Genomic DNA, 27,157 nt, shown 5'->3' with positions numbered 1-27,157 from the left:
AGTGGTTTTCAACCTGTGATCCATGGACCCCTGGGGGTCTGCAGACTATGTCTAATATTTCCCATGAGGTCAGCACCTCCATTTGAAATTTTTTAGGGGTCTGCAAATGAAAAGGGGTTGAAAACCACAGATCTAGAGTTAATAAGAACAGTTTACAGGTGGTCTGCTCTGGGCTTCTGATTGTAAACGCCTTACACGTCTGCGAACCAAGCACTCAGCACACACTGGGACATCCTGGAAATGCCAATGCAGCGGTGCGCGCTCCCACAGCGAGCGCACAGGGTTGCCCATACTGCACTAGCCGCCTCTACTGTTTGCATGTCCGAGAGACTCCATGGCAATCCCGGAAACTCCCCGCGCATTGAGCCGCTGAGTGGCGATGAGCTCCTGGCCCTGCTGCAGGCCATGGATAAACTCGCAGAGACCCGGGATTTCCCCAGGACTGTGCCACGGTGCCCGGGCTGCAGAGAAACGCTGCAGGGCTCCCCCTGCCCCTTACGGCGGATGCTGTTTGCGGAGCCACCCAGGGTACCCTCAGCTGCTCCGGGCCCACCCCTTGACGGGCCCCTAGGGGCCATGGGGAGCTCGAGCAGCGGCAAGGCCAGAGGCCGCCCAGGTTACAGAGATGGGATGGACGCTCAGACCCGCCGGCCTCTCACCCCAGCTCAGGGCGGCTGGCTGCAGGGGGAGGAGATGGCCTAGGGCCCTGCTCTGGGGACCGCAGGGCCGAGCCCCAGCCCAGTACAGACGGCCTCGCTGTGACCGCGCCTCCCCGGGCCGCCTCTCACCTGTCCTCGCAGCCCTGGCACTTCACCTGCACCGGCACCAACCGGCCGAACAGACTCTCCGCCGCCATCTTGCGCTTTGAGTTTGGCGCTCGGCTCCCGCGGGGGGCGGGGCACCAAGATGGCGGCCGAGCCGGCTGCGGCCGGGGAGCTCCGGGCTCCTGTGCCCGGACGGTGCGGTTACTTCGTGGAGCGGAAGAAGCGGTTCTGCAGGATGATCCCGGCTCAGGGGAGACGCTTCTGCGGGGAGCACGGACACCAGGAGGTACCGGGGCGCCGGGCACTGCCCGCCCGCCAGGCGGACCCGGTCACGGAGGGGTGGCTGGTTGGGCCCCTCACTTTTGGGGCTTTAGGAAGGGGTGGGGAGTTCCTCCCCTGCGGGCTCTTTTATAGCCCCCATGGACTCGCTTGGGGGAGGGGCTGGCACGGATCCCCAGAGCGAGCCCCATAGACGGGCCATACTCGCCAAGCTTCCCCGCGGGGTGGTGGGGCCCGTGCCCAGCCCGACCCCTTGGGCTGACCGCCCTGTGCCCTGCTAGGCCTGGCGCCGGGCCCCGGGCTGTTGAAGTCAGAGCCAGCGTGCAGTGATCGCTGGTGGGGTGTCAGCCTCTCACCCAGCTCCCCAGTAGCTTCCCAGCCGGGGGAGGAGAGGGCTGTTGTCCCCCATCTCCTCTGCCTACTTTTCTGTGCTTTGAATTTCTTGCTAAATCTGCTATCTGTTAGTTACTCTTCGCTTCAGGATCTTCAGGTGACGTCCCCTTCTTGGAAACCTTACTAAGAAATCACTGCTGGCCTCTGCAGAGCCTGACAGCGAGCTAGAACCCCAGAAGGTGTAGGTTGAATAATTACTGCCTGTCACAAGGGACCAGGAACACCTGTGCTTCTCTGGGCTTGGTGATGTATTGGACAATGTTCCTCCATCCATCACCCAGTGAAATTGCGTGGTTTATCCACCTGAAACACATTGTATTTCTCCAGTTGATCTAATTCCAATAAATCGAGACTAGATTTTTATTTTTGTGACCCACAGACACATTTATAGACAGATTTTCTAAAATTAGGACATTGACCGCACCATAATTTTGTGCTAACAACATAAACATTTTCTTTCCCATTAGGAAGAAAATGACAGGAAAAGAATTCCATGCCCTCTTGACCCAAAACAGTAAGTGTGTTTTAAATACATTCGTATGTTCATTGTTAAAATTGTGACTGTCGTTGCTTATTTCTCTTTCTCTGATTTTAGCACAGTATATGAAGATCAATTACAAAAGCATTTAAAAAAGTGTAATTCAAGAGAGAAGCCAAAGCCTGTAAGTGTGATGTAAATTAAATGTCATATAACTGTATATTAGAGCAGTATAAACTAAGCAGTGTGGCACAAATTGGAGTGGAGGAGGGTCGAACACCCATGGTTTTTACATTTGCTCAAAGTTCCATAGGCTGCAGAGCCAGGGGGCAATGCCCTGACAACTTTTAAGCAGTCATAGAATCTCAGGGTTGGAAGGGACCTCAGGAGGTCATCTAGTCCAACCCCCTGCTTAAAGCAGGACCAAACCCAACTAAATCATCCCAGCCAGGGCTTTGTCAAGCCTGACCTTAAAAACCTCTAAGGAAGGAGATTCCACCACCTCCCTAGGTAACCCATTCCAGTTCTTCACCACCCTACTAGTGAAAAAGTTTTTCCTAATGTCCAACCTAAACCTCCCCCTCTGCAACTTGAGACCATTACTCCTTGTTCTGTCATCTTCTACCACTGAGAACAGTCTAGATCCATCCTCTTTGGAACCCCCTTTCAGGTAGTTGAAAGCAGCTATCAAATCCCCCCTCATTCTTCTCTTCTGCAGGCTAAACAATCTCAGTTCCCTCAGCCTCTCCTCATAAGTCATGTGCTCCAGCCCCCTAATCATTTTTGTTGCCCTCCGCTGGACTCTCTCCAATTTATCCACATCCTTCTTGTAGTGTGGGGCCCAAAACTGGACACAGTACTCCAAATGAGGTCTCACCAGTGGTGAATAGAGGGGAATGATCACGTCCCTCGATCTGCTGGAAATGCCCCTACTTATACAACCCAAAATGCCATTAGCCTTCTTGGCAACAAGGGCACACTGTTGACTCATATTCAGCTTTTCGTCCACCGTAACCCCTAGGTCCTTTTCTGCAGAACTGCTGCCCAGCCATTCGGTCCCTAGTCTGTAGCAGTGCATGGGATTCTTCCGTCCTAAGTGCAGGACTCTGCACTTGTCCTTGTTGAACCTCATCAGATTTCTTTTGGCCCAGTTTAGTGTCATCTGCAAACTTGCTAAGGGTGCAGTCCACACCATCCTCCAGATCGTTAATGAAGATATTGAACAAAACCGGCCCCATCACCGACCCTTGGGGCACTCCACTTGATACCGGCTGCCAACTAGACATGGAACCATTGATCACTACCCGTTGAGCCCGACCATCTAGCCAGTTTTCTATCCACCTTACCGTCCATTCATCCAGCCCATACTTGTTTAACTTGCTGGCAAGAATACTGTGGGAGACTGTATCAAAAGCTTTGCTAAAGTCAAGAAATAGCACATCCACTGCTTTCCCCTCATCCACAGAGCCGGTTATCTCATCATAGAAGGCAATTAGGTTAGTCAGGCATGACTTGCCCTTGGTGAATCCATGCTGACTGTTCTTGATCACTTTCTCCTCCTTTAAGTGGTTCAGAATTGATTCCTTGAGGACCTGTTCCATGATTTTTCCAGGGACTAGTCCCATACTAGATCAGTATGGCTGCCGCTGGAGCAGCCTGGATGTCGCTCTGGCTGTATGGTTGCAACACCGCTGACACACTGTACAGACAGAGGGACAACAGGGCCAAATGGTGTTAAGACCTGGTGCATGGGGAGTCTGTTCCTGTATGGCAGTGCTCAGGGGAATCCTCCAAAAGCTCAACTCTTGGCATCACTGGCTTATGCACTGTGTGGGTAAGAGAGAGGGGAGACTCCAAAGCTCAAGGAGACATGGGACCAGTGGTATAGAGAATTTATCACTGACTCAAATCAGAGAGTAATAGTCCTTATAGAGAGCCTAATAATGGGGAGAAACTGAAGCTCTCTAAGTGCTGGATTAAATGAATTGATGCCTGATGCTGTATGCATGCTTCCAGTGCTGTATGTAAATTTGGGATCTTACTTTAGGATAATTTTTTCAGCCAGGAATGGAAGTGCTGTCCAGGCACTCACATTGAACTAGCTTTCCCCAAAAATGTTCCTGGGGAGCATTGCCCCACCAGGCCCCTAGAATTAATGATTTATGACTTCTGCTGTGAACGGATCTTGTATATTCTGTTGAGTATTGGGGTTGATGTGTCCCCTTTCAGATTATGTTAGCTGAACTTGATGCACATACAACAACCAAAAATATTAAGTCAGCTCTACTCTTATATTTATTATCCCTGAATAATAATGTTGACTGAGGCATTCCCCCCCCCCCCATACCCTGTCAGGAAATTAAATATCTTCCTTTCTGGTATGTGCTAAGAAGGCAGCTTGTTGTTTTTTTTTAACGAAAGAGTCTACCATATGTTAAAAGCCTTGCTTGATTTCCTTGTATAGCTACATGATGTAAGTGGCTTTTGCCCGTATTTGAGAACTGGCTTCATACATATATCCAGTGATCCAAATGCCAGTGTACTTCTTTCTGATGAATACTGTGCTGCCAATGCATCTGTTTGACTATATAAAGCTTAAAATATGCCTGTATATATGAAATGTCAATAATCAGGAAGCTTAAAGAATAACTGCTTGAAAGAGAAATTCCTCTGTACTATAAGAATCTACAATCAAATAAGGCACAAAGTGCTAGTACAAGACAGGACTCGGCCTTGCAAAAGCATTACTACTGTAGTGCTTGCTACGGTGCTTAGTCCCATTGAAATCTATCAGACTAATCACCCTAGTAAGCACTACACCCATTGGAGAGTTTTTGCAGAATTGGGCCCTAAAGCAGTGAGAGAGAGAGAATCTTTTTCTCAGAACTACTTTCTTCATTTGTAATTATTTGACTTTTCCTAGGTGAATTACTATCAATGCACTGTGAAGCATTCTTTTGCTTTACATGCTGTTCTGTCTTTATTAGAATCTCCTTGGTTTTCATGCTGTTTTTATTTTTATTAAGGCCTACTTTGTTCAAGATATTAATGCAGGATTAAAAGATGCAACAGAAATACTTGATGAACAGGTGAGTCCATTTCTCTGTTATTTTAAGGGACAAATAGATAAAATACAAGGAGAACCTTTTTGTTTTTTTGTATTTTTTTTCCAGCAGTTACCAATTTCTTCCCTGTCTAAAGAAGAGTTAGAGGACTTGATTAAAAAGCTGAAAAAAGCAAGTAATGGTGAGTCTGTTTAATTTTAAAATATTTTAAATTGCTTTCTCCAGAATTGATCAAATACTTCATGGCTATTTTGGTGTTAAATATCTTCCAGGATTAAAAAAAGGAGATTAATAGGAGTACTTATTTTTATCACTTGTCTTGATCTGAAATTGAAATCTTGTAATGGTTAAAGAACTGCCTACATGACACTGTTAGTTAGTATTTTTTCCTCATCTCAGTCTTGTTTGTTCTTTTGAATAAAAGTTAATTTTGTTTGATGAAATTAATGACTTTTATTTTACATTCTTCTTTGTGCACCATGATTAGATGATGACATTACAGCTCTGGGAAAAGCATTTATTAGAAAACTCTTGCTTCTGACCCATTAGAGAGCAATTACGCTTGTGTTGTAGATCAGTGGTTCTCAACCAGGGGTCCAAGACCCCTGGGGGGCTGTGAACAGGTTTCAGGGGGTCCGCCAAGCAGGGCCAGTGTTAAACTCACTGGGGCCCAGGGCAGAAAGCTGAAGCCCCGCCACATGGGGCTGAAGCCCGGAGTCCTGAACCCTGACACCTGGGGCTGAAGTTAAAGCCTGAGCAACTTAGTTTTTCAGGGCCCCCTGTGGTGTGGGGTCATGGGCAATAGCCTTTCTTGCTACCCCCTAATGCCGGCTCTGGTTTTTATATGCAGAAAAAAGTTGTTGCGGCACAGTTGGGCCATTGAATTTTTATAACATGTTGGGGGCACCTCAGAAAGAAAAAGGTTGAGAACCCCTGTTGTAGATTATTTTGTTGATGGCAGAAGATAGAGACATTTTCATGTGTTGGATTAAAAACAAAAATACATGTTTGGAGTTTGAAGAACATTACCTATAAGATTATCACAATTTTTAGGTGTCAATTTGTGGGCTTAAACTATTTGATAGTGTCCCTTTTACTTGTTTCCAATAGTCAGTATGCTAACTCTGTAAAGAGTCTTCAGAGTCAAATAGTTTGCATGCTAAGTACTGTGTGCAGTCACTTCAATATGCAGGTGGGAGCTAGATTGATGTTAGGTGGCCTTTTTAATGGAATCTATGAAGAGTACTTCTACATTTGATGCAGGTATAAAGCCAATACTTAAGGATCAAATGCTGTCCCATCAGGCCTTACAAGAAGCCTTAAATGACCCAAAGAATGGAGAGTCTGCTTTCAAGCACTTGAAACAACAGGTATGGCCATTTCCTTACTAATAGCTGTTGTGGTCTTTACTGTAGTTTTCTCCTTATGGATTCCAGCTAATCCATACTACAGTTATTTCACGTAAAAGAAATGTCAAGTATCAGAGGGGTAGCTGTGTTAGTCTGGATCTGTAAAAAGCGACAAAGAGTCCTGTGGCACCTTGTAGACTAACAGAAGTATTGGAGCATGAGCTTTCGTGGGTGAATACCCACTTTGTCAGACTCATGAGAAAAGAAATTGAACTCGTAAGAGTTCCAGATTGTACCCATGCTACCAGTTTAAGTATGTCTATTGATAGTACACTCCTGTTTATTCAAATGCACGGGGGGGTGGGGGGGTGGCATTAGAAAGTTTAAGATAAACCGGCATTCAGATAAACAGAAGTGCTATTAACTAACTTAGGGCTACATTGAGGACACAGTGTGGATTCAGTTCTCTTTATCCAAAAATCCCAGTTATCTGGACTATATCGACCCCCTACATTGTCCATAACTGCTTTGAAATTGTAAGTGTTAGTAACAGAAGTTTATTTTGATCCTGAAATACCTAACAAGCTTGTCTTCTCCTCATTCATTAGCCTAGATTATCCCCTCTCATAGAAAATGTATGAGAGAGGTTATAAAAAAATGAGATTTGCCTTATGATATTTTCAGGGAACTGTGCTCTTGAGAAGGAGGAATTTTTATGGGATACAGAGTGAGTGGGCGGTGAGAACTTCCAACACAGCAAATCCTTTGAATTCTTGGGAAAGGGAAGCCAGAGAATGATAAGGACGAAAGGGTCCATGGGAATATTAGTAATTCCTATCTCTTTTATATAGTGCTTCCACCACCTGATCTCAATGTGCTTCACAGTCTTTTTAATGAATTTATCCCCATAACACTCCTGTAAGGTGGGGGAAGTACTATTATCTCCCTTTTGCAGATGGAGAACTGAGGTGCAGAGAAGCTAAGTGACTTGCCTACTGGCACAGCAGAGACTTGAACCTAGATCTCCCAAGTGCTAGGCTAATGCCCTAAGCACCGCCATGTTGGTGCCTTTCAGCACAACTCTATGTGTACAACTGCAGTAGCTGCAGAGAGGGCTCTGCCGGAAGTGATGCCTCACAAAAGTCCACTGGAACATCCATATGACTTTTCCAAGGATTAGCTGAGAACAATACACCAATGTATGCCTGGTCCCTAACTATCCCCAAAACACAGTGGATAAGATTCTGTGGGTGCTAGAAAAAGGAAAAGATGAGTCCATGGATCCTCTGCGCTCTGGATTCACAACATCTCTACCCCTGCATTCATGAAAGAGGTGTTGACATTCTGCAGCATGGTTATTTAATCAGTACGAGCTATGGGAGAGACTGCTGATTGTGAGTTAAGTTAGCATTTTTCCCAGAGAAATCATCAGATGGCTTGGTTCATAAATAATCTTTTGAAGTTTGTAGGCTTCCATTTTAGGTAATATGGAAAAGTTACATTTGCTTGGGCCAGGAAGATGTTTTATTGAGTTTGGAGCTGGACGAGGAAAGCTGTCTCACTGGGTTGATATTGCCTTACAAAACGCTGAAAATGTTCACTTTCTGCTTGTTGAAAGGGCAACTACACGATTCAAGGTAAGACAGTCTATTGTAGAGTTGGCCAAGTCTCATTTTTTGAATTGTTGTTCTTGGTAAATGTGCCTTTTTCTCATATATGTTTTCATCTTTCTTTTAAAAGGTAACCAGACTATCTATTTGTCAGATAAGGGCTTTGAAAAGTTAAGGGCTTTGAAAAATTTAATTAATCCTTATTGTAGTTTTAAGGCATGCAGTAACACAATTGGGGTACAAGATGCCTGCTGGCTGATACTGAAAATGTTAGTGTTCGTTTGAAAGGGGCTTGTTTTGTTTTTAAAAAATTAATAACCTTAGTACATTCTTGTAATTATGTATTAGTTAGGTGCCCAACACTTTTTAATAATGTGATATCCTATTCACACAGGTAGATGGTAAACACAGAAAAAGAGACTACATATTTGAAAGGCTTCAAGTTGATATCCAGCACTTATGTTTAAGTAAGTTGCTACTTGGCTTGTATAACTATTAGCAATACTAAGATGGTTGCTTAAAAACTTGATTGTGTAGTACCAGAGTGCAGGAAAATTTTACACTTAGTATAGGTTAATTAATATAATGTTTAGAAGACTGTTCTCAGTGTTTTGGTCATTTTTATGTTGTACTTTTGTTTTTCAGTTACTAGATGGGTATTATATAATTTCTAACAACGTGTACAAATTATCTTGAATTTATAAGACTTTATTTTGAGTCAGAATCACCAAACAGTTTCAGGGTTAGATGCTTTCACTTGTGTATTTTAGCTGTGCTGTATTTTGATACAAGTATCATTACTGAGTGAGGCAAGTCTCAGATGTCCTTATTAACGATGAACACAAGGGGATTCTGGAATACCACATTCAAAAGAAGTTGCGTTAAATTTAGTGGGTGGTTTATGGTGATGAACAGAACTTGCATTAGTTAAATGGATAAAAGTGATTACCACATTACTTAACCAATGTAATCCAGTGCATTGCCAGCATGATTCAGATCCTGTATTTCATGCAAAATATATACTTATCTCCATGCCTTTCCTTATGTTGTTATAACCAGGGGCGGCTCCAGGCACCAGCACGCCAAGCACGTGCCTGGGGTGGCAAGCCACGGGGAGGCGCTCTGCCGGTTGCCGCGAGGGCAGCAGGCAGGTTGCCTTCGGTGGCATGCCTGCGGAGGGTCCCGTGGCTTTGGCGGACCTCCCGCAGGTGCACCACCAAATCCGCGGGACCGGGGACCTCCTGCAGGCAAGCCACCGAAGGCAGTCTGCCTGCCGTGCTTGGGGCGGCAAAATACCTAGAGCCGCCCCTGGTTATAACTTAACTGGATCCATTTAACTAATGCAAGTTCTGGTGTACCACAGTAGTAATATATATTGTACTTGTTTTGGTACCACAAAGGCACTTAATTCCTTATAGGTATATCTTTCATGACTAGATCATGTATGTTTGGGCCATACAGATGGTTGAAACCTAAATTATGAATGGCATATGTAGAAGGACAAAATAATACAGAGAATAACATTTTATAAATAATGAGCAAGAATGTTTGCTAATGTGGTGTGCACGCGGAAGGAACATGGTACATTGTAGCATGTTAAAGTAATTTATATTAATCTTGTATTTGTCTTCTCTAAACTGTACATTCACTTGGTTTACTGTAAATTAATATTAGAAAGTTACATAAGAATATTAATCCACCATGGGTAGGACACATGAATTTATTAAAGCACAAGACTAAGAATACAAAAACCTGAAATTTATTACCAACTCTGCCACAGGCTGTCCCTGTGATTTTAGGCAAGTTGCTTGGTGCCCAGTCCTGCTCCCAAAGTTTTTAATGGGAACAAGTCATGGTTTTAATTTCTGCCCGTTTTTGAGGCATATGGTGAGTCTAAATCAATTGATGTTGATAAACTGCATTGAGATCTATAGCTGGAAGGCACTATAGATATAGAGTATTACTACTATTCAATATATGGATCAAGTTGGCCTGCCATGTATGAACGGTGTCTTCTGGAGTATTGGGTTTTTTTAAGTATTTGACAGATTTTGAATTGCTGTCTATTAGGAAATTATCTTACATGTAAATAAAGTCTTGATTGATTGGAATGATTCATTTATTTATTGAGGAGACATACCACAAATAGCTTGAACTCCCCACCGTAAGCAAGAACTATTTTCAGAGTTTTGTACTTTTCTGCTTTTGTATTGATGTACAAAAAGAAGTATTGACTTTTGCTGCACTAGGAACATAACATAATGTTCGTAGACTAGAAGGGAACATAAGTTAAATTTATTCCCATTGTACAATTTGAAGTTGTTTAAAAATAAGGAAGAAAAAATTAAACATGCTATTTAAACATACTGAATAGCTATTCTTTTCTGTTCATGAAAATTATACTGTATTATGTTTCCGTCTTATCTTTTAGTGTGACATAACACTAGCTACCCTTTGGAGCCCATGCAGACAATTGAAGTTTTGTTATAATAGTTGAGGGAGGAATTTTACGAGTTTTCTGACCTATTGTTTCAGTTATGTGTGCTGGAATGATATTACCCAGCAAGATGATGTCCAGCTGCAGTAATCCAGGTTCTGTTTCTTTCAGATAAAGTACCTATTCTTGAGAAAGAAAAGCTTCCTGTGGTAGGAATTGGAAAGCATTTATGCGGTGCTGCAACAGGTATGATCTATACAAATGTATTGGTGTAAGTGCAGCTACAAAGTGGAATGCTGATTTAATCCTCTTGAATAATACGATGCTTCTAACAGTTCTTTTGTACTATTGTTTTCTGTCTGATTCGTTGACCGCTGCCTACTGTACCAGTTGTGTTCTAAATATCCACTGATTTCAGAGGAACACTACTTGGATGATGGCAAGCAACAAAGGGGTTAATCCAGATGGAAATAAACATTAATGCTTGTGTACAGCAAAATGAAGAATGAATGTTTTATGTAATTTTATTCTTAAACTGACAGAAGCATGTTTTTCATAGTACTTTTCTTCCCACTGTCTTAGGCTTGGACAACAATGTTGGAAAAACTTAACTTGATTAAAAATGTCCTGGACAACTTGAATACTGTAAATATAGTAAGATCATTTTCAACTTGTCCAAGACATTTTCAACCAATTTTTTTTTTCAGCTTTACATCCCAGGTATGTGGGGAAAGATGTTTCAGGTATGACATACTGTGTGAATGTATTATATACATTCTATTGGGACACTGTTAACCATGATGTCTTTGTAATGGTATTTACAATTCTTAAGTAAATGGATTTGTGTGCTTTAATTCTCCATCAAACTTCTACAAAAACCTCCTCTTGTAATAAAAAGGCCAAGGAACTGAAGTTTTCCCAATGATCTGTAGAAAAAGTATTCAAGAGTATTGATCACTAGCAAGTCAGATGGTTGTGACAGAATCCCCGAGGTACAACCTGGAACCACGGGGCCACTTCTAGCCTGGGTTGTCTCTCTCAAAGCTATGTCAGTGACAAGCAGTAACACCCTTCCAGGCACTGTGATCTCTCAACCATCAGCATCTGGAGCCTCACACCCAGCTATATTATGCTCCCTGATCCATTCATGAATCATACAGAGAGAGGCACCAGTCAATGGCCCCAGCCTTGCACCCCAGAAATATCTTACATTGCTCAAGATTCCCTTGGACAGTGAAAGCTAATTAATAAGTTCGCCACTCCGAAAATAGGGTAGTGGATGTGCAACAGCTGAGCTTCCCCAAGGACTTAAACCAAAAACACATAGTCTTAGATAAAATATAAAACAGATTTATTAACTACAGAAAGATACATTTCAAGTGACTAAGCCCTGGTCTACACACAGCCCCTAATTCGAACTAGGGTACGCGAATTCAGTTACGTGAATAACTAAGTAGCAGGCATAGAAAGCAAAGTTGGTTACCTAAGAAATATAAATAGAAACACAGTCTAAATTCTTACTTTAACAAACTAAGTGAGATTTGAATGTTGGTTGGCTGCTTGCGTAGTGTATGTCCTATCCAGCCCCACCTTCTCCTTCTAATTTCTTCCTCTGCTGGGAGTTGATGGGTCCTCTCCAAGAGGTGGATGTTTTGTCTTCCAGATGTTGAGATTTGGAGTTGGGGGGAAAAAGGCCAAGTGATGATGTCACTGTCTCTCTTTTTGTACCTTCTTCCAGCTGCAAGAACGATCCTTGCTGATGGTCAGGCAGTCTGCATTGCATATATGCCTTCTCTGAGAAGCCTCTGGGATATTGGATTGTTCTTGATGAGCTGTTAATGCCTGTCTGGCCAATGATTGTTGCTCCTTTGTCCATACTGAGAGGCCAGCTGTAGGCATCTCCCAACCTCACAACATATTTCAGTAGCACATATAGCAATACTTCATGTTAAATGATAGTACATACAATCCAAACAGGATATCAGTGTTCAACAGATCAAGACTTTTAAGATGATGCTTCACAAGGCATGCATTGTACAAAATTTGTCATAATTGTATCGCAGTGGTGAATATGAGGGCTCCAGGGTGCTATTTGAGGTACAGAGTGTCAAAGTGGTCGTCTTGTGATTTTGTAAATATATTAATATTTGGTAAACTGAACTTGAAATATATAATTTCATTTCATCTTAAAGTAGCTGACAGTATTTAAGTAAACCTTGTCAACTTGTTGCTTTTGGGATTACTTTTTTAAATGCTTTTATCCTCCTCTTATTTTTGAGGAAAGTTCCTTTCCTATCTTTGAGTATAAATGCAGCACACTGTTTGAGAGTTTTTTAAAACATAGTTGTTTGTTCACAGATCTTGCTCTGAGATGTTTGGTTGAAAGTTACTCAACCCAATATGATGAAAGAAATGAAGAACCTTCACCTAAACGTTTCAAGAGTGATAAAACAGACATAGCTTTTAACAATTCTGCTGATGAAAGGAGTGGAAAGAATGTTTCAGAAAACTGGAAGCCTGTGGCTGGAATTGTTATTGCACTGTGTTGCCACCACAGGTGTCAATGGAAGCATTATGTAGGCCGAGAGTTCTTTAGAACAGTGGGACTTGGGCCAGTGGAATTTAATTATTTTCAGAGAATGACTAGCTGGGCCACTTGTGGCATGCGAGAAACCATCACTGAAGCTTCTACCATTGATGCAAAGAGCAAAGACCAAAGCAGTGATACAGAAGAACATGACCAAGTACGCAACAGAATTGAGTGCAGTTCTGATAGTCTGCAAGGGTAGGTGATTTTTTTGTAGCATGTAGACGTCTCCAGGAAGGTAGAAATAATGGATTAGACAGTCATTTATAGCTGAATGATTAAGCATTTTTGAATGTCAGAATAGCTCATTTTACAGAAACATATCCATCTGAAGTACTTAAATGAAAAACATGCACATTTAAGTGACATAAGTCTTCAAATTTTTATTCCAAAACAGTCACACTTTATCTGCATTGAAGTGCATCAGTTAGTTTTTACAGCCTTTCTGATCTTGAACCATTTGTGTTGACTAATTCATGTTTTTTCTTTTTGGAGCTAGGCTACTTACTGTTGAAGAACGAAAGCAGATAGGTCATCTTTGTAAACTCTTGATCGACCAGGGACGGATCAAATATTTACAACAGAAAGGGTACAATGCTGCATTACAATACTATACAGATTCTTCTGTTTCCTTGGAGAATGTGCTCTTGACAGCTGTACCAAGTCAATCTTCAGTACCTCAGCCAACTGCATAATGGGAGACAGATTTGGAATGGGCAGGACACAGAACTCGACAAAACGTCTCTGGATTTTTTAAAAACCTTATTCACAGATTTAGTACTTTTAGAAAACATTTTGTAGTCTTTCGGTACCTACAAAAGCTTTGAACTTAAATTTCTTTTGGAATCACAAGAAGATTCCAGCTGACTCCTAGCAGTATGAAAGTCATAAGGCATTTTTTCTCGGCACACTGCAATATTGCTGTTTTCTCTGTTCAGAAGAAGTAGAATTTATATTTTCCTCCAAGTTCAAAAGTTCAGTTTGGCAGGTTGTTTAATTTTTTATTCATTATCATTAATGGTGGCAGAAGCAACAGGTATACAGTTGTCCAGGTTTTCTGAAAATCAATAGGTTAAAATGTAAGAAATGGATATGCTTAATAACCTGTCTCCATTTTGAACTTCATGAGGGTTTTTATCTTGTTCTTTATGCCTAGAATTTTATTTTATGAGTTCTGACTATATGTGGAGTTGGGTAAAGAAAAACATTTAGTTGGAAATGAAATGCCACGTCATTGTTTTAGTAATTACATTCCCAGGCATAAAGCTTTGCTATGGAGTGGAATAAAAGCTGAAATTGACATGATCTCTCGAGTTAACCTCATTATTTTAGCGATTTGTTTTAAGCTTTCATAATATGTGGGTGAACTTAATGAGATGAAATATTGATACCTTGCGTCAGTGAAATTCGCTGTTCACATAATAGATATAGCAAAGGGCACTGGCTCATGATGCTCTGCTAACGTAACTTAATCCTGACCTTCATTTACAGCCTCTGTGGGTAATTCATTGTCCAGGCCTTATCTCTCAGCAGACAGTGCTAGTTGATGTGCTTTGTCATATGGCTACTTTTCCATGAGGAAGCGGGGTGAAATAGCCGTATATACTCGTTCATAAGACGAGTTTTTTTTAGTAAAAAAGGGAAGCACCAGAGAAGGCTTATGAATGGGTATAGAGAGGGAGAGGTGGGACACAGCCCTTCCCCCCAACAGAGGGCGCAAGGAGAGTCAGCACAGCCAGAAGGGACGAGACGGGGCCAGAGTCTCTCCGCTTCTGGCCACGCTGCTCTCCCGAAGCAGCTGCAGCTACAGGGCTGGCAGGCTGCAGCCATGCAGCTCGGCCCCACCCCCCCAGAGCAGGCTGCAGCCATGCTGCCTGGCCCAGCCCACTGGAACATGCTGCGGCTGCGCCACCTGGTCTGGCCCGCCGGAGCAGGCTGCGGCCGCGCTGCCCAGCCTGTCAGAGCATCTCCAGCTAGGCCAGAAACATCCTCCCCAGGCCCTCCCCAGATAAGGTGGGAGGAGATTGGATGGGGGGAGAGTGGGGGTCCTCAGGCTAAGGGTGGGATCATGTGGGGGTTGGTCACAGGGGTTACTCCCCTAATTCCCATCTTCTCCCCCCAAAATAAATTTCCCCACTAGTTGCTGTTCTGGCCCATCAGGTAAGCAGCTGACAGGCCGGGACACTTTATTTACGTAGGTTTACCTCCGTGCCTGTGGATGCTCGACGTAAACAAACCATCTCGGCCCGCCAGCAGCTTATCCTCATGGCCCAGGAGCCAAAGTTTGCTGACCCCTGAATTATAGGGTCGGCTTATGAACGGGTCATAAAAAATTTCCATTTTTACTTATCAATCTTGGGGGTGGGGTCGGCTTATAAACGAACCAACTAATGATCGAGTATATATAGTAATTTATTTCACTTAGGTGACTAGATCTTTCTAGAAACACCTCATATTTCCCCATCACATGTTGGTGCTTTTCCACCTGCTGGCAGGAAATGCTGGAAACTCCAGAAACTCCATGACAAAAGCATCAGCTTCTCCTGCTACTCCCTCTTCAGTGTAACTTCCAGCTCAAGGAGACATATCTGTGCTAGCTGTGATTGAGCTAGTGAGGTAAAAATAGAAGTGTCACCACAGTGGAACACATGGCAGGAGAGGCTTGATAGTTAAGTATTTACCAGGATCATATTCAGAGATAACTACATTTCTGTTCTTAGCATATTAACGCATGTATGTCTCCTCAAGCTGGAATTCACACCAGTGTAGAGACACCCTAATTCTGCTTGACTGCATTTTAATGTTTTCTAATATTTTTTTTTATTCATACTCTAGTTTCAGACAATACAAATCTCATACCTGCTCTGCTGAGTGACTCTTGAATATACATATGCATGAACTGAATACCAAACAATTCCCGTTCCTCCTCCTCTTCAGTATTCTCACATGGGGGAAGTGTTACCTGCAGCTCCAATGGGTTGTCTCTGAAGTTGACAAATCTGGTAATTCATCAGAAAACATGACTCTTGGAGGTCCTTTCCTCCCCGACCGAGAACAACTGTTTGAAAACTAAATTAGGCTGCACTGAACAGTGCTTCAGCAAAAGAAAATGTAATTAAGGGCAATTTCTCAGGACATTATCTTTCAAGTAGTTTTTCTACTTAATGGTAGTGTGGTATGTGATTTATCTTAACTGATTTAGAAATAGTCTTCATCTGAACATTATTTACATCATTTCTTAAAATGGTTTCTATGCCAAACTTGTAGTTTGTACAGTTTAACAAGGAATCCCTATCATGTTTAATATGTTGTGCACACACTTGAAAATGTAGGCATTAGTACCTGTGGTCAGTACCAAGGCCAATTCAAGCAAATCTAGGATCTCCAGTGAACAAATTCAGGTGTTCTTACTATCCCTATGTTTATTTAAGTACATGTTTGTACTGCTCAGTAAGATAACTTTATACATTTTCGTAATATTTTGACATCAGGTTACTCTGAAACCAGAACAAAATATTTAAATTAGATCTATTGCACATGAGAATTTTTATTTTTGATAATAAAAACCTGCTGCAGAGTTTATGCATTTCTAGATATAGTAGCATCCCCAAATAACTTGAAAACATAGGAATTGCCGTACTACATCAGACCAGATGGGTATGAACTCGACTGGCTATCCTGAGCCCCCGCTTGTGCTACCTGGCTGCACTGCAATTTTTACCATAGTAGTTCAAGCAGCGCTTGCACAGGTATGTGTGCGCAAGCTGGGAATTACACTCTCAGCTTCAAGTGGAGACATAGCCTTAGTCTGGTATCCTGTCTCTGAGAATGGTGAATACCAAGTACTTAAGAAAAAGCATCAAGAACCCTGCCATAGTGAATAAAAAAAAACCAATCTGCCCATAAGGATTTGAAAGAAGTTTTCCTGTCAGTTCCTGGTTAGCTTATATCTTGAAGCATTAAGATTTATAGCTCACATTTTTATCCCCAAATATAAATAGATATTCTCATTATTCATATCTTAATATCTAATCCTTTTTTGAAGGGTTTTAGGTTTTTGACCTCACTGATACCTTGTGGCAGTGAATTCCCCAGGTGAAATATACGTTTTATAAAACATTCTCCTTTTATCAGTTTTTAATTGTTGCGTTTCAATTTTTGTCCCTTGTTCTTGTGTTATGAGAGGCTAAAATAGTGATGCCCAACTGTTCCACTGAAAGCCAGCATCCACAACCCTCACAGATCAAGAAGAGCCTAAAGATTCCCTTAACCTTTGGGACTCTAAATACTGTGTTTACATTTGCAATAAATCCATTTGGTGAAATGAAGGAACTCAATACTGTCACAAAACTTTCTGGGCCAGATTCTCACCTGGCATAAATCTGTAGTTCCACTGATCTCAATGGAGCTATACCAGTTCATGCCAGCTGAGGATATGGCTCCCTATCTATTTGTTATGCAGCAGTCTGCACTGTAGGGGAATTTTAAAAGGCAGCCTTCAGGTACCTGCAGTATTGTTGATATTTTACCTGAGATTTGTCATTTGTTGCATGCAAGCAGGAATATCCCGGAGTTTGTTGTTACTGAGGACAAGAGTACTCAGATTTTTCATATTACTGATGGTTTCCGGTAAATGGGTTATTTCATTCCGTTGGAGCCATAAAGTATGGAGGTTCTCCATTCTGTAGAAGTAGAGGTTTCTACAGTTAATCCAGCATTAAGGAATACTTGATGATTAACCATTAATTTAAAGAAGTTGATTCACTTTAACAGTCATGTATCTGATATAAAGAATGCAGTAACGCTGAACAGTCTGGGAGCATGTGTAATTCTGTGGGCAAGTTAATGACAAAGGTAAGGGAGGTGTCATTTGATTCATAAAATCTACAGAATCATAATTTCAGTTATTTAATCTGAACATTATTTATATCACTTCTTAAAACGGTTCCTATGCCAAACGTACTTTGTACAGTTTAACATAGAGCTAGGCTAACTAGTGGGATGACTAAGTTCTAAGGGGATGCAGACATTGGCATCTGCATCTTTGGCTCATGCACATGTTCAGTGGTGTAGCATAGCAGAGGGGATGTGCTGCCCTCCCCGGCTCCACACTGGTTGGTGGAAATTGTGATAATACAATGTGATACATTTGAAAGCCTTTTCTTCTCAGACACAAATACGGCAAACCTAGAATGATTATGTAGATATATATTCAAAAAAAATCAACTTTTTAAATTATATTTTAACAGAGATGCATTGATTGCATAAAAAAGGATATTAATCTTAGGAAACACAGGTTGCAGATAGTAGCCAAAATTATAAGTTGAAAATTTCTACAGCAAGAAGATTTAACTTGACAACAGGAATTTAATGTCTTATTAAGTATCAACTCAGTTGCAAGGAATTTTCCTTCTGAACAAAAAAAATGAGTTCTTGTAAGGAAATAATCTGCTTTGAGATATTCCAGTTACTTTAACCGTATAAGTAGATGATGCCATTTTAGAATAAGCAGCACAATGTTAAGTAGCTTGCTTTATTTTGTGTTAAAGTCAACTTTGATACTTGTTAATATTTTAGAACAGAGTTGCATAACTAAATTTTCAATGCAATGGAATTAAAACTAAGAATGTTTTTTTTACCTGTCAACCGTATCAGGGAGTTGCTGAAGTTTGTTGCTCCCCATGTCTAACCATTCTAGACTTGGCATGTTCAGGAGAGCTGAAGGGATGGTAGTAAATTGGTTCATACTCAGATCTACATGGTAAAGCTTCTTTAGCTCACTGAGCTAAATAGAAAAGGGAAGACTCATTAATATGGATTTCTTAATGCACATTTGTACAGACTGTGCAGTAAGTGATGTTCCATCACAGCTGCTATTTAACCATCTTGGCCACAAAGACAGAAACATTCAAAAAATACTACACCATGTTCTGGAATCCATGCCAGACAAGTGATTCTGGGTTGTATGAGAGAAGACAGAGGACCAGAATCTCATTTCCACTATTGCTCCATTGATGTAAAGGGATTTCAGTATAAGTAAGAATCTGGTCTAGAGTCTTAAAAATTTATTTTTGTCAGGAAACATTCACTTGACCTCATAAAAGAGGGTGACCAGACAGCAAGTGTGAAACATTGGGACAGGGAGTGAGGGGGTAATAGGAACCTATGTAACACAAAACCCCAAATATCGGGACTGTCCCTATAAAATCAGGACATCTGATCACCCTATGATAAAATATTGCTAACTTTGCTGGTCAAACAACAGCCAGATACATTTGGTAACTTCTGGTATTCAGTTAATATACTATATTTATTTATTTATTTAAAAGCTGCCCAGTTTGTTGGGTTTTACAGACTTAATGTTTGGACTTAATTCTGCAAGGCACCGAGCACCGTAAGGGCTAGTCTACATGCCTTGTGTGGTTGCAGCGGAACGCTGGGAGAGAGCTCTAAAAAACCCACCTTGCTGAGCGGCGCGGCTCCCAGCACTGGGGCACTGTTTACTCTGGCGCTTTACAGCGCTGAAACTTGCTGCGCTCAGGGAGGTGTGTTTTCACACCCCTGAGCGAGAAAGTTGCAGCGCTGTTATCCTCAGTCTCCTGTAAAGTCTGTGAGGATTGAGGTTACTTTAATATCTGTCAGGGCTGTAATTTCTGTAGCAAATACAAATAAATAAATATCTGAAGTAGTTGGTTACTTTGTAGCCAAGGGACTGATGGAGATATGGATCCTTTTCACATGTACGTCATCAGTTACGATTCAGCCCAGGTAAGTAGAGAGCAAAAGTTATTACACTCAGTTGTTCTGTGTCCTCTGTCAAAGGAGTTAATTCACTTCCTTATGCACATGCAGTTGTCTGCATCACACAAATCATTACCAGAAGCAGCAGTCTTTGTAGAGAGACCGCTAGCTGAATGGGGAGGTAATGAACTATGCCAGAGTGGCCAAACTTACTCACCCTCCAAGCCGCATATGACAATTTTCAGAAGTTCGAGAGATGGGATGCGCCTGCTGGGGCTCAGGGCTTCAGCCCCGCTTCTGCGGAAGCCCCAAGCGCTGGCAGGCATGCCCGAGGCAGAAGCCCATAGCCCCACCACCCTGCCACAGGGCAGAAGCCCCAAGCTCACCCCCTCCAGTCTGGTAGGCAGAGAATGGGGGAAGAGAAGGGGGGTCTGCAAGCCACACTTTAACTGTAAAAGAGCCATATATGATTCGCGAGCCTCAGTTTGGCCACCCTGAACTATGTTCTCACCCTTAAAGGTGACTTCTCTAAGGTCATAGTTGAGCCAGTGGGCCAGATCCTCAGCTGGTGTAAAACAGCATGGTTTAATTAAAATCAATGGCCTGATGCCAGTTTACACCACGTAAACAGCCAGCCCATTATTTATATACTCCCCTATAAGCCTGGGCAAAATTAGGCTCAGTTCCTGCAAATACTTTGTTACTCATGTGATTAGTCCCACTGGCTCCCATGAAACTAGTCATATAAACAAAGATTATGCATATTCTTGAATATTTGTAAAATCAATGTCTTAAAAATAAAGTGAAAACAACCCATCTATTAGGCAGTTCATGCAAGACCTTCCAGTGGAAATGTACTATGTCATTTTACAGTCTAGAAGAAACCAGAAGTTAAATTTTTTTCCTGAGAATAATTTTTTTAGCTAGTGAAAACATTTAATATAGACCTATAGATAAAAGGATTTGTTTTTCTCAAACCTGAAGTGGAAGGTCACAGATATCCCTGTTCACAGCCAGTTCCAGTCTTCCGAGGCTGATGCAGTTACTTAGCTCTTTCTGAACAGATTTAATTTTATTATAACTGAGGAGGAGCTCTTGGAGGTTAGGCAGCTGGCCTGCAAAGGCAATGATCAAAGAGAATCCACCTGAATATTGGGTCTGAGGAATAAATTAAACCTTTCAGCTGTGAAGTACTGAGGTTAAACCTTACTTTATTGCATTGGCTCATTAGTGTTGTGTGAGTGCTCTTGGTCTGCTTATTGAAATAAAGATGCAATTAATGAAAATTATGGGATTTGGAGTGATGGCTGCTTAATCCAGAAGCAGTGGTCCAATTGAGTAACACAGAATGGCTTGTTTTTGTTGTTGTGTTTAAATACCACTTACCAATCTCTTTAGGTAGCTTTTCAATGGCATTTCGGGATAGGTCCAGCACAATGAGATTTTGAAACCTTCCAATGAATTCAGGAATTTTCACCAAACTAATTCTGTGAAGCTGCCATTCGTGGAGGTGGTTCAGTTTCAGTAAGCAAGAAGGTAACATCTAAAAATAATAAAAAATAAAATTAGAAGGAAATTCCACTTATTTTATGGAATGAAAATGGACTAATTGTTAGTGTAGGAAGATTTTGGGAACATGGACATTCAGAATTACGTTAGAGAGGAAGGAAACATCACTAGCTATACAACATGCAGAAATTAATTCCCATTACACCTCAAGAATAACCAGCCCTTCTGTTTGCACCCAGAACTTAGGCACCTGCACTGCCAAGACTCAGAAATGCAAGATCCCAGAACCAAAACAAACAAAAATGTTTGAACTTAAATGATGTTTAGTGTCTGTCATGTGGATTTTATAACATCTGTTCAAAACAAAATGACAATGTTACGTAACTGCACTGTAGAATGTATTTATATGTGTTATATTAAAAAAGGACCACCTATAACTTTGTACAACATTTCTAAACAATTTCTTGCTATAAAATAATTCTAGAATAGATTTAGTCATTTGGTTTGAAATTCATTGCTCTGAGTGGTTACACAGGGTTTGTGTGGGATGGAGGGACTGCAGTTTGTAGGGAATTTAATCTTCCCCAAACTCCTGTGTAAGACACATCACCTCCCTGGACTGGAGTAGGCACCATGGCTGTTACAGTGTAAACTGAAGTCACACTTTCACCAGCCTGTACCTGATCCAACTCCCATCAATGCCAATGGAAAGATTTCCAATGACTTAAAACTAAAATTGGCTCAGGCATCTTGTCTTCAACTTCTCCTTCATGGTGGACACTGGAACTAGCATAAAGCCAGTTCTGCAACCTGCAGGGACTGGCAGGGTCCACCCTGCCATGTACTCTGCAGCTGCCCCCCTTCCATGCACTGCAACCACAGTGGTCCCACTGTTCTGAGAGCCTCTATGCCATTGAATGAATTTCACCCTTAGAAAGAGAAGATAAATAACCCCAAGAAATCTTTTCATTTTGTTTATGTCAGCAGAGTCAGGATGAGCTCTACCCTGACATCTGGTGGTGAATTATGGCAAGTGTGGAAAAGAATTTCAGAGGCTGATCGTGTTTGCATAGGCACACCCACTCCGCCTAGCATGGCCCACGGCAGCCTAAAATGGTTACTTTCACAGCTGTGGGATCCCCAATTTCTTTGTTATTGGGGCAGGAGGAATAAAGTGTTGTCACCCTGATTATGTAAATGAGAAACTACGAAACTGTTTTATGATAAAGGGTTTCACTATCAACTAAATAGCACTTGCTAGACATGGGTTCCAAAACCCAGAGCAGCTGCTCTGCTCCACCACCTGTCCCCAGTGAGAGAGGCTGGGGACAGGTATCTGTACCTGGTGGTGTAGGTGCCTTGTGTGAGCCAAAAGCACTAGTTCCACCTACTTCTCTCTCCACTGTGGAATATCAGAGTTGATTTTTTATTCCCTTAAGAATCTAGATACAGGTTACTGAGCTGAACTCACTATGGGCTAATGGTGCACTAGCACTGGAGCTTCCCTACTGTCAGCTGAAATCACTAAAGAGCTGGAACTGCTGAGCTGAGAGCACTGAGTACTGTGCTAACTAGTGGGGGAGTCTGAAGCTGTACAGCAGAGCAGCTGGCAGAGCAGAGTGGAGCAGTTTGTGGAGCCACGGAGTGAGTGGAGCTGAGCAGTTTGTGGGGACGGCTGGAGCGGATCACGGGACAGGTGGTGGAGCAGAGCAGCTGGCAGAGTGGAGCAGCTGTGGGACAGGTGGAGCAGCGAGCGGAGCCAAGCAGTTTGTGGGGACAGCTGGAGCGGATCACGGGATGGCTGGTGGAGCAGAGCAGTTGGCGGGGCGGAGCGGAGCAGTTTGTGAGGACGGCTGGAGGAGCAGAGTGGAGTGGCTGGTAAAGCGGAGCAGTTTGTGGAGAAGGCAGAAGCAGAACCCCACGGAGAGGCAGGGCAGTTGGCCCTGGACCACGTAAGGTGCCCCTTTCTACCCAGGCTGGGGGGGTGGGGGGGAACCTCTGCAGAGAGACTCTCGAACTCTGGGGCTGCACTGACCCGGGACAGAGACTTTTGGATTGTGGGACTTTTGGGACTGTGGGTGATCTTTGGGTTGCTGGACTCTAGGGACATTTGGGGTATTGGACTTTGGACTCTTGGGGTGATTTGGGGGTTGCTGGACTCAAGAGCCCAGGGAAAAGGACACGGCCCAATTTCCTGGGGTGGGTCTTTGCTCACGGTTTGGTCTATGAACTCTAGTTGAGGTGTTTTCCCAATTAAATGCTTGTTTATCTCATGTAATTAAACCTTTTCTGCTACACCGAGACTCTGTGCTTGCGAGAGAGGAAGTATTGCCTCTTCGAGGTGCCCAGGGGTGTGTGTAAGATTTTCCCAGGTCACTGGGTGGGGGCTCGAGCTGGTTTTGCATTATGTTGTAGGGAAGGGACCCCTATGTATTGAACCCGGCCCTTGCTGCTATCAATTCAGCCTGGCGAAGGGTTACAGTTACAACATGTGACTTTCACATTACAATCTATGTCTGTGTAGTTAGCAAAATTAATACTTCTTGAATTAAATGCATAAGTCATAAAATACCATTAAGTTTTCCTGTTCATGTGGGAAGACTTTCTGGGCTGTGGGTTAGTGGTGAAATTACTTAGCATTCAATATTCTACTGTTAGAGTGAGCAAGTTTAATTTCAATACAATCAGGTTTTATTTACATTCACAGCAATAATTCAACTCTCCATCCCTGATCATCTGTGTACAGTGCTGAGCATAATGTGGGCACTTAATAGATGAAAAGTAATACTAGTAGCTGGGCTAAAGATGTAAAATAGCTTAACTCTGTAATTCACTAACCATGCAACCCAAACAATTTCCTGTTAATATTACCTTCCATTCTTCTTGTTCTATCCTTAATATAGCTCTTCCATCTTCAGTGATAACTTTTTCTTTGAGCTTGGCTAAACTAACTCTTTCCTCCCAGACAAGCGTCAGTCTACAAGACAAAGAACTCCTTTTAGTTGTGCAGCTATGCTGAACAACATTTACTATCCTATTTTGATTGTCTGACATAGCAAAGAGGCAACTTTTTGGGGAGAAGCCTTCATGGAGGTCAGACAAGTATTTATCTTAATGGGATGCTAGATACACTTTGGGAGGGCTGGAAATGTAGCAGTTCATTAGCTTAGAGAATTTACAGGCATTCTAATGTTTTGAGTAATGTACAAATGTTTTGCAATTCTGTGAGATCATATTTTAAAATCTGTATGAAGTAAGTTATTTTATAGAGATAAACTAACTACTTCCATCGAGTTTTATAATGTTTCACCAAGAACAACAGGGGGAAAAATAATGTAAGGGGACTGTCCCAAAGACCATTCATTTTAAGGGAAACATTTACCGTATTTTCGGCGTATAAGACGACTTTTTATACTAAAAAACAACCCCCAAAAATCGGGGGTCGTCTTATACGCCGGGTATAAACAGCGGGCAGCCCAGAGCCCTCTGACTCCCCGCTGCGGCTGGGATTTAAAAGGCTCTGGGATCTCCCCCTCGGAAGGGGGGGTCGTCTTATACAGCGAGTATAGGCCAAAACCTATGTTTTAACTGTAAAATTAGGGGGTCGTCTTATACGCCCAGTCGCCTTATACGCCGGAAAATACGGTAGCTTTTTTATGGGTGGGAGAAACACTAAACTTCCTTAATCTTTTCACTTCCACAGCCTCTAGATGCTATAACATAGATTATCCATCCAGAGACAGCAATCTGGTCACAGACAAAAGAGAATTGACTTCTTTACATCCATATGTATGAAGTCAGCTTGAATTCAAATAAAGTTCATGCAAGTCATCATAGACTAATCAGTGAATATAAGAGATCAAAATAATATTAAGTGGAGACTGTTTCTAAATGGAGGGCACTTAACTTGTGCTATAAAAACATGAATTTCTTTTACACTATTGCAGTGCTATGAAGACAGTTGAAGCTGTTGTAGTTTGATATATATGCCAGTAGAATCAGCGGATGCACCAATTTCTGTTTACAGTTGAACATAATTCTCTGGTAGAGCTGAGTCTACAATCAGATTTCTTTCAGTGGGAATTTTACCTGAGCAACGATTGCAGGATTGGATCTTGCATGTTCCAGAAATGACCAACCATATCTCCTGTGTTTAGCTTCACATTTCTTCCTAACTGATTAGGGACATACCTGCCTACAGCCCTCTGTCTGAATTCCTTTTCCTTCCGTAGTTCTTCATTTATTTTCTGAATTCTCACTTCCCAAAGTGTCTTAACAGCAGAGAACGATCCAATGCATGGTGCAGTTTCAGTCATGGTTCTTACACATTCTGGTTCAGCCATAGGTAACTGCTTTTGAATAGCACACTGATTGCCATCATCATTATAATCCCACACATGAGCTGGACATGCCAGAAGGAGACATCAATGTAAAAAAAATGATATGCCTGTTTGATTAATTAAACACAATCAATCAGTGAGCAGAGCTGTGATGGGACTCACATCAACTGACTCCTGTCACAAATATAGAATAGTTAATAATGTGTTCCTAGTTACCTCGTCGCATAATACTAGACTAAGGAGATAAGACCTAAGAACAGCCATACGGGGTCAGACCAAAGGTCCATCTAGCCCAGTATCCTGTCTTCCGACAGTGGCCAGTGCCAGGTGCCTCAGAGGGAATGAACAGAACAGGTGATCATCAAGTGCTCCATCCCCTGCCGCCCATTCCCAGGTTCTGGCAAACAGAGGCTAGGGACACCATTCCTGCCCATCCTGGCTAATAGCCATTGATGGATTGATCTTCCATGAACTTATCTAGTTCTTTTTTGAACCCTGTTATAGTCTTGGCCTTCACAACAGCCTCTGGCAAAGAGTCCACAGGTTGACTGTGCGTTGTGTGGAAAAATACTTCCTTTTGTTTGTTTTAAACCTGCTGCCTATTAATGTCATTTGGTGATCCCTAGTTCTTGTGTTATGAGAAGGTGTAAATAACACTTCCTTATTTACTTTCTCCACACCAGTCATGATTTTATAGACTTCTAGCATATCCCCCCTTAGTCATCTCTTTTCCAAGCTGAAAAGTCCCAGTTTTATTAATCTCTCCTCATACAGAAGCCATTCCATACGCCTAATAATTTTTGTTGACATTTTCTGACCCTTTTCCAATTCCAATATTCAATTAAGTTAAAAGGTAAAACCAGCTAGAAGATCATACATTCTACTCAGCACAGAATTAGCCTGTGGAATTCACTGCCATGAGCTATCATTGAGTCCAAGAGCTTAGTAGGATTCAAAAAAGGTCAGAGTCTAATACAGAGTGTGAGAACATCCACAGTGACATAAAACAAGATAAAAAGTATAAGGGTTAACCTTTATGCATCAGGGGATCAGTCAGTCATTAATTGCCTGGGGTTAGGAAGAAAGCTGCCCTATAGGCTGGCTACTAATAATAGCCTGTTCGAAGGCTTCCTGAACATTCTGGTACTAGTGCCCAGCAGGCAGGACACTTGGTCATTCCTGTGCTCCTGTCTGGAAGGCTTCCTCTCAGCCACTCTTGTACTGGGTTTTTGTATTCTAGCAATAGGCTAGAACTGTGAAGTTCAGATCTGGTTCTGAACTCTCCCAAAGTTTGGGGCAGGGTTAGATTGGAGTTCAGGGTCGGCATATAGGTTTGCAGGGCTATGTAGTAATGCTAAGACCACATTAAACATTGCATCAAATTTTTAATTATAAATGCCTACTACTTGGTGGAAGAGAGAGAAGGAATACTGTCTCAAACACCCAGCTCCAATCTGAAAAGCCTGAGAATGTTTTGCCAGCCAGCCAGCCAGCTTGCTTTCCAACAATGGAAGTGGAATGTCAACCTTTTCCCTGTAAGCATCTTTCTTCCAATGGCCAGTGTAGAGTCACTTGTTTGAAGGCATCTTTCCCAGCATGCTTTTC

The 27,157-nt window shown here is 42.2% G+C and overlaps 3 protein-coding genes across 6 annotated transcripts in view; 1 reads left to right on the top strand and 2 right to left on the bottom strand.

Annotated features, from left to right (window-relative positions):
* The window catches only part of SASS6 (SAS-6 centriolar assembly protein), a 30,200-nt gene extending 29,281 nt beyond the window's left edge, over positions 1 to 919 (bottom strand). Inside the window, exon 1 of the mRNA XM_039484714.1 lies at positions 789 to 919. Within this exon, the coding sequence (XP_039340648.1) occupies positions 789 to 856 (68 nt within the window). The 5' untranslated portion in view covers positions 857 to 919. The remainder of the gene's footprint in view (positions 1 to 788) is intronic.
* On the top strand, positions 876 to 14,267 carry TRMT13 (tRNA methyltransferase 13 homolog). 3 transcript variants are annotated; one of them, XM_039484723.1, is made up of 11 exons: positions 876 to 1,050; positions 1,904 to 1,950; positions 2,032 to 2,098; positions 4,941 to 5,003; positions 5,091 to 5,160; positions 6,243 to 6,349; positions 7,798 to 7,965; positions 8,333 to 8,405; positions 10,547 to 10,621; positions 12,734 to 13,160; positions 13,462 to 14,267. In XM_039484723.1, exons 1-11 carry the CDS (start codon positions 907 to 909, stop codon positions 13,655 to 13,657), a joined length of 1,437 nt encoding a protein of 478 aa, XP_039340657.1. In that variant the 5' UTR covers positions 876 to 906; the 3' UTR covers positions 13,658 to 14,267. The 3 variants fall into 3 exon arrangements, with proteins under 3 accessions (XP_039340657.1, XP_039340656.1, XP_039340658.1); XM_039484722.1 differs by having other exon boundaries at positions 5,088 to 5,160; XM_039484724.1 differs by lacking the exon at positions 4,941 to 5,003 and having other exon boundaries at positions 5,088 to 5,160.
* LRRC39 (leucine rich repeat containing 39) lies at positions 13,211 to 25,598 on the bottom strand. Of its 2 annotated transcripts, none has more exons than XM_039484727.1 (8): positions 25,404 to 25,596; positions 24,084 to 24,189; positions 21,090 to 21,246; positions 20,682 to 20,818; positions 18,602 to 18,747; positions 17,492 to 17,644; positions 15,822 to 15,961; positions 13,211 to 14,019 (listed from the first exon to the last, which is right to left on the bottom strand). In XM_039484727.1, the coding sequence occupies exons 1-8, from the start codon at positions 25,553 to 25,555 to the stop codon at positions 13,964 to 13,966; spliced, it is 1,047 nt and encodes a 348-aa protein (XP_039340661.1). In that variant the 5' UTR covers positions 25,556 to 25,596; the 3' UTR covers positions 13,211 to 13,963. The 2 variants fall into 2 exon arrangements, with proteins under 2 accessions (XP_039340661.1, XP_039340660.1); XM_039484726.1 differs by lacking the exon at positions 13,211 to 14,019 and adding an exon at positions 15,335 to 15,570 and having other exon boundaries at positions 25,404 to 25,598.
* Between the last annotated feature and the right edge of the window lie 1,559 nt (positions 25,599 to 27,157).

This window comes from Mauremys reevesii, linkage group 8 (genome assembly GCF_016161935.1).
Source record: "Mauremys reevesii isolate NIE-2019 linkage group 8, ASM1616193v1, whole genome shotgun sequence".
Classification (NCBI taxonomy): Eukaryota; Metazoa; Chordata; order Testudines; family Geoemydidae; genus Mauremys; species Mauremys reevesii.
Note: the sequence above shows the minus strand (reverse complement) of the source record. Positions and strands in the feature narration are given on the sequence as shown.

What these genes read in the sequence shown, in the direction of transcription:
- LRRC39 (XM_039484726.1), bottom strand. Translation starts at nt 25,555, where the DNA reads ATGGCTGAACCAGAATGTGTAAGAACCATGACTGAAACTGCACCATGC. An exon ending in TAGAACAAGAAGAATGGAAG is followed by an intron (nt 21,247 to 24,083) that starts GTAATATTAACA and finishes TATTATTTTTAG; the next exon opens with ATGTTACCTTCTTGCTTACT. An exon ending in TCTGTGACCTTCCACTTCAG is followed by an intron (nt 18,748 to 20,681) that starts GTTTGAGAAAAA and finishes TTTTCTATTTAG; the next exon opens with CTCAGTGAGCTAAAGAAGCT.
- TRMT13 (XM_039484722.1), top strand. Translation starts at nt 907, where the DNA reads ATGGCGGCCGAGCCGGCTGCGGCCGGGGAGCTCCGGGCTCCTGTGCCC. An exon ending in GCTGAAAAAAGCAAGTAATG is followed by an intron (nt 5,161 to 6,242) that starts GTGAGTCTGTTT and finishes CATTTGATGCAG; the next exon opens with GTATAAAGCCAATACTTAAG. An exon ending in GGGCAACTACACGATTCAAG is followed by an intron (nt 7,966 to 8,332) that starts GTAAGACAGTCT and finishes CTATTCACACAG; the next exon opens with GTAGATGGTAAACACAGAAA.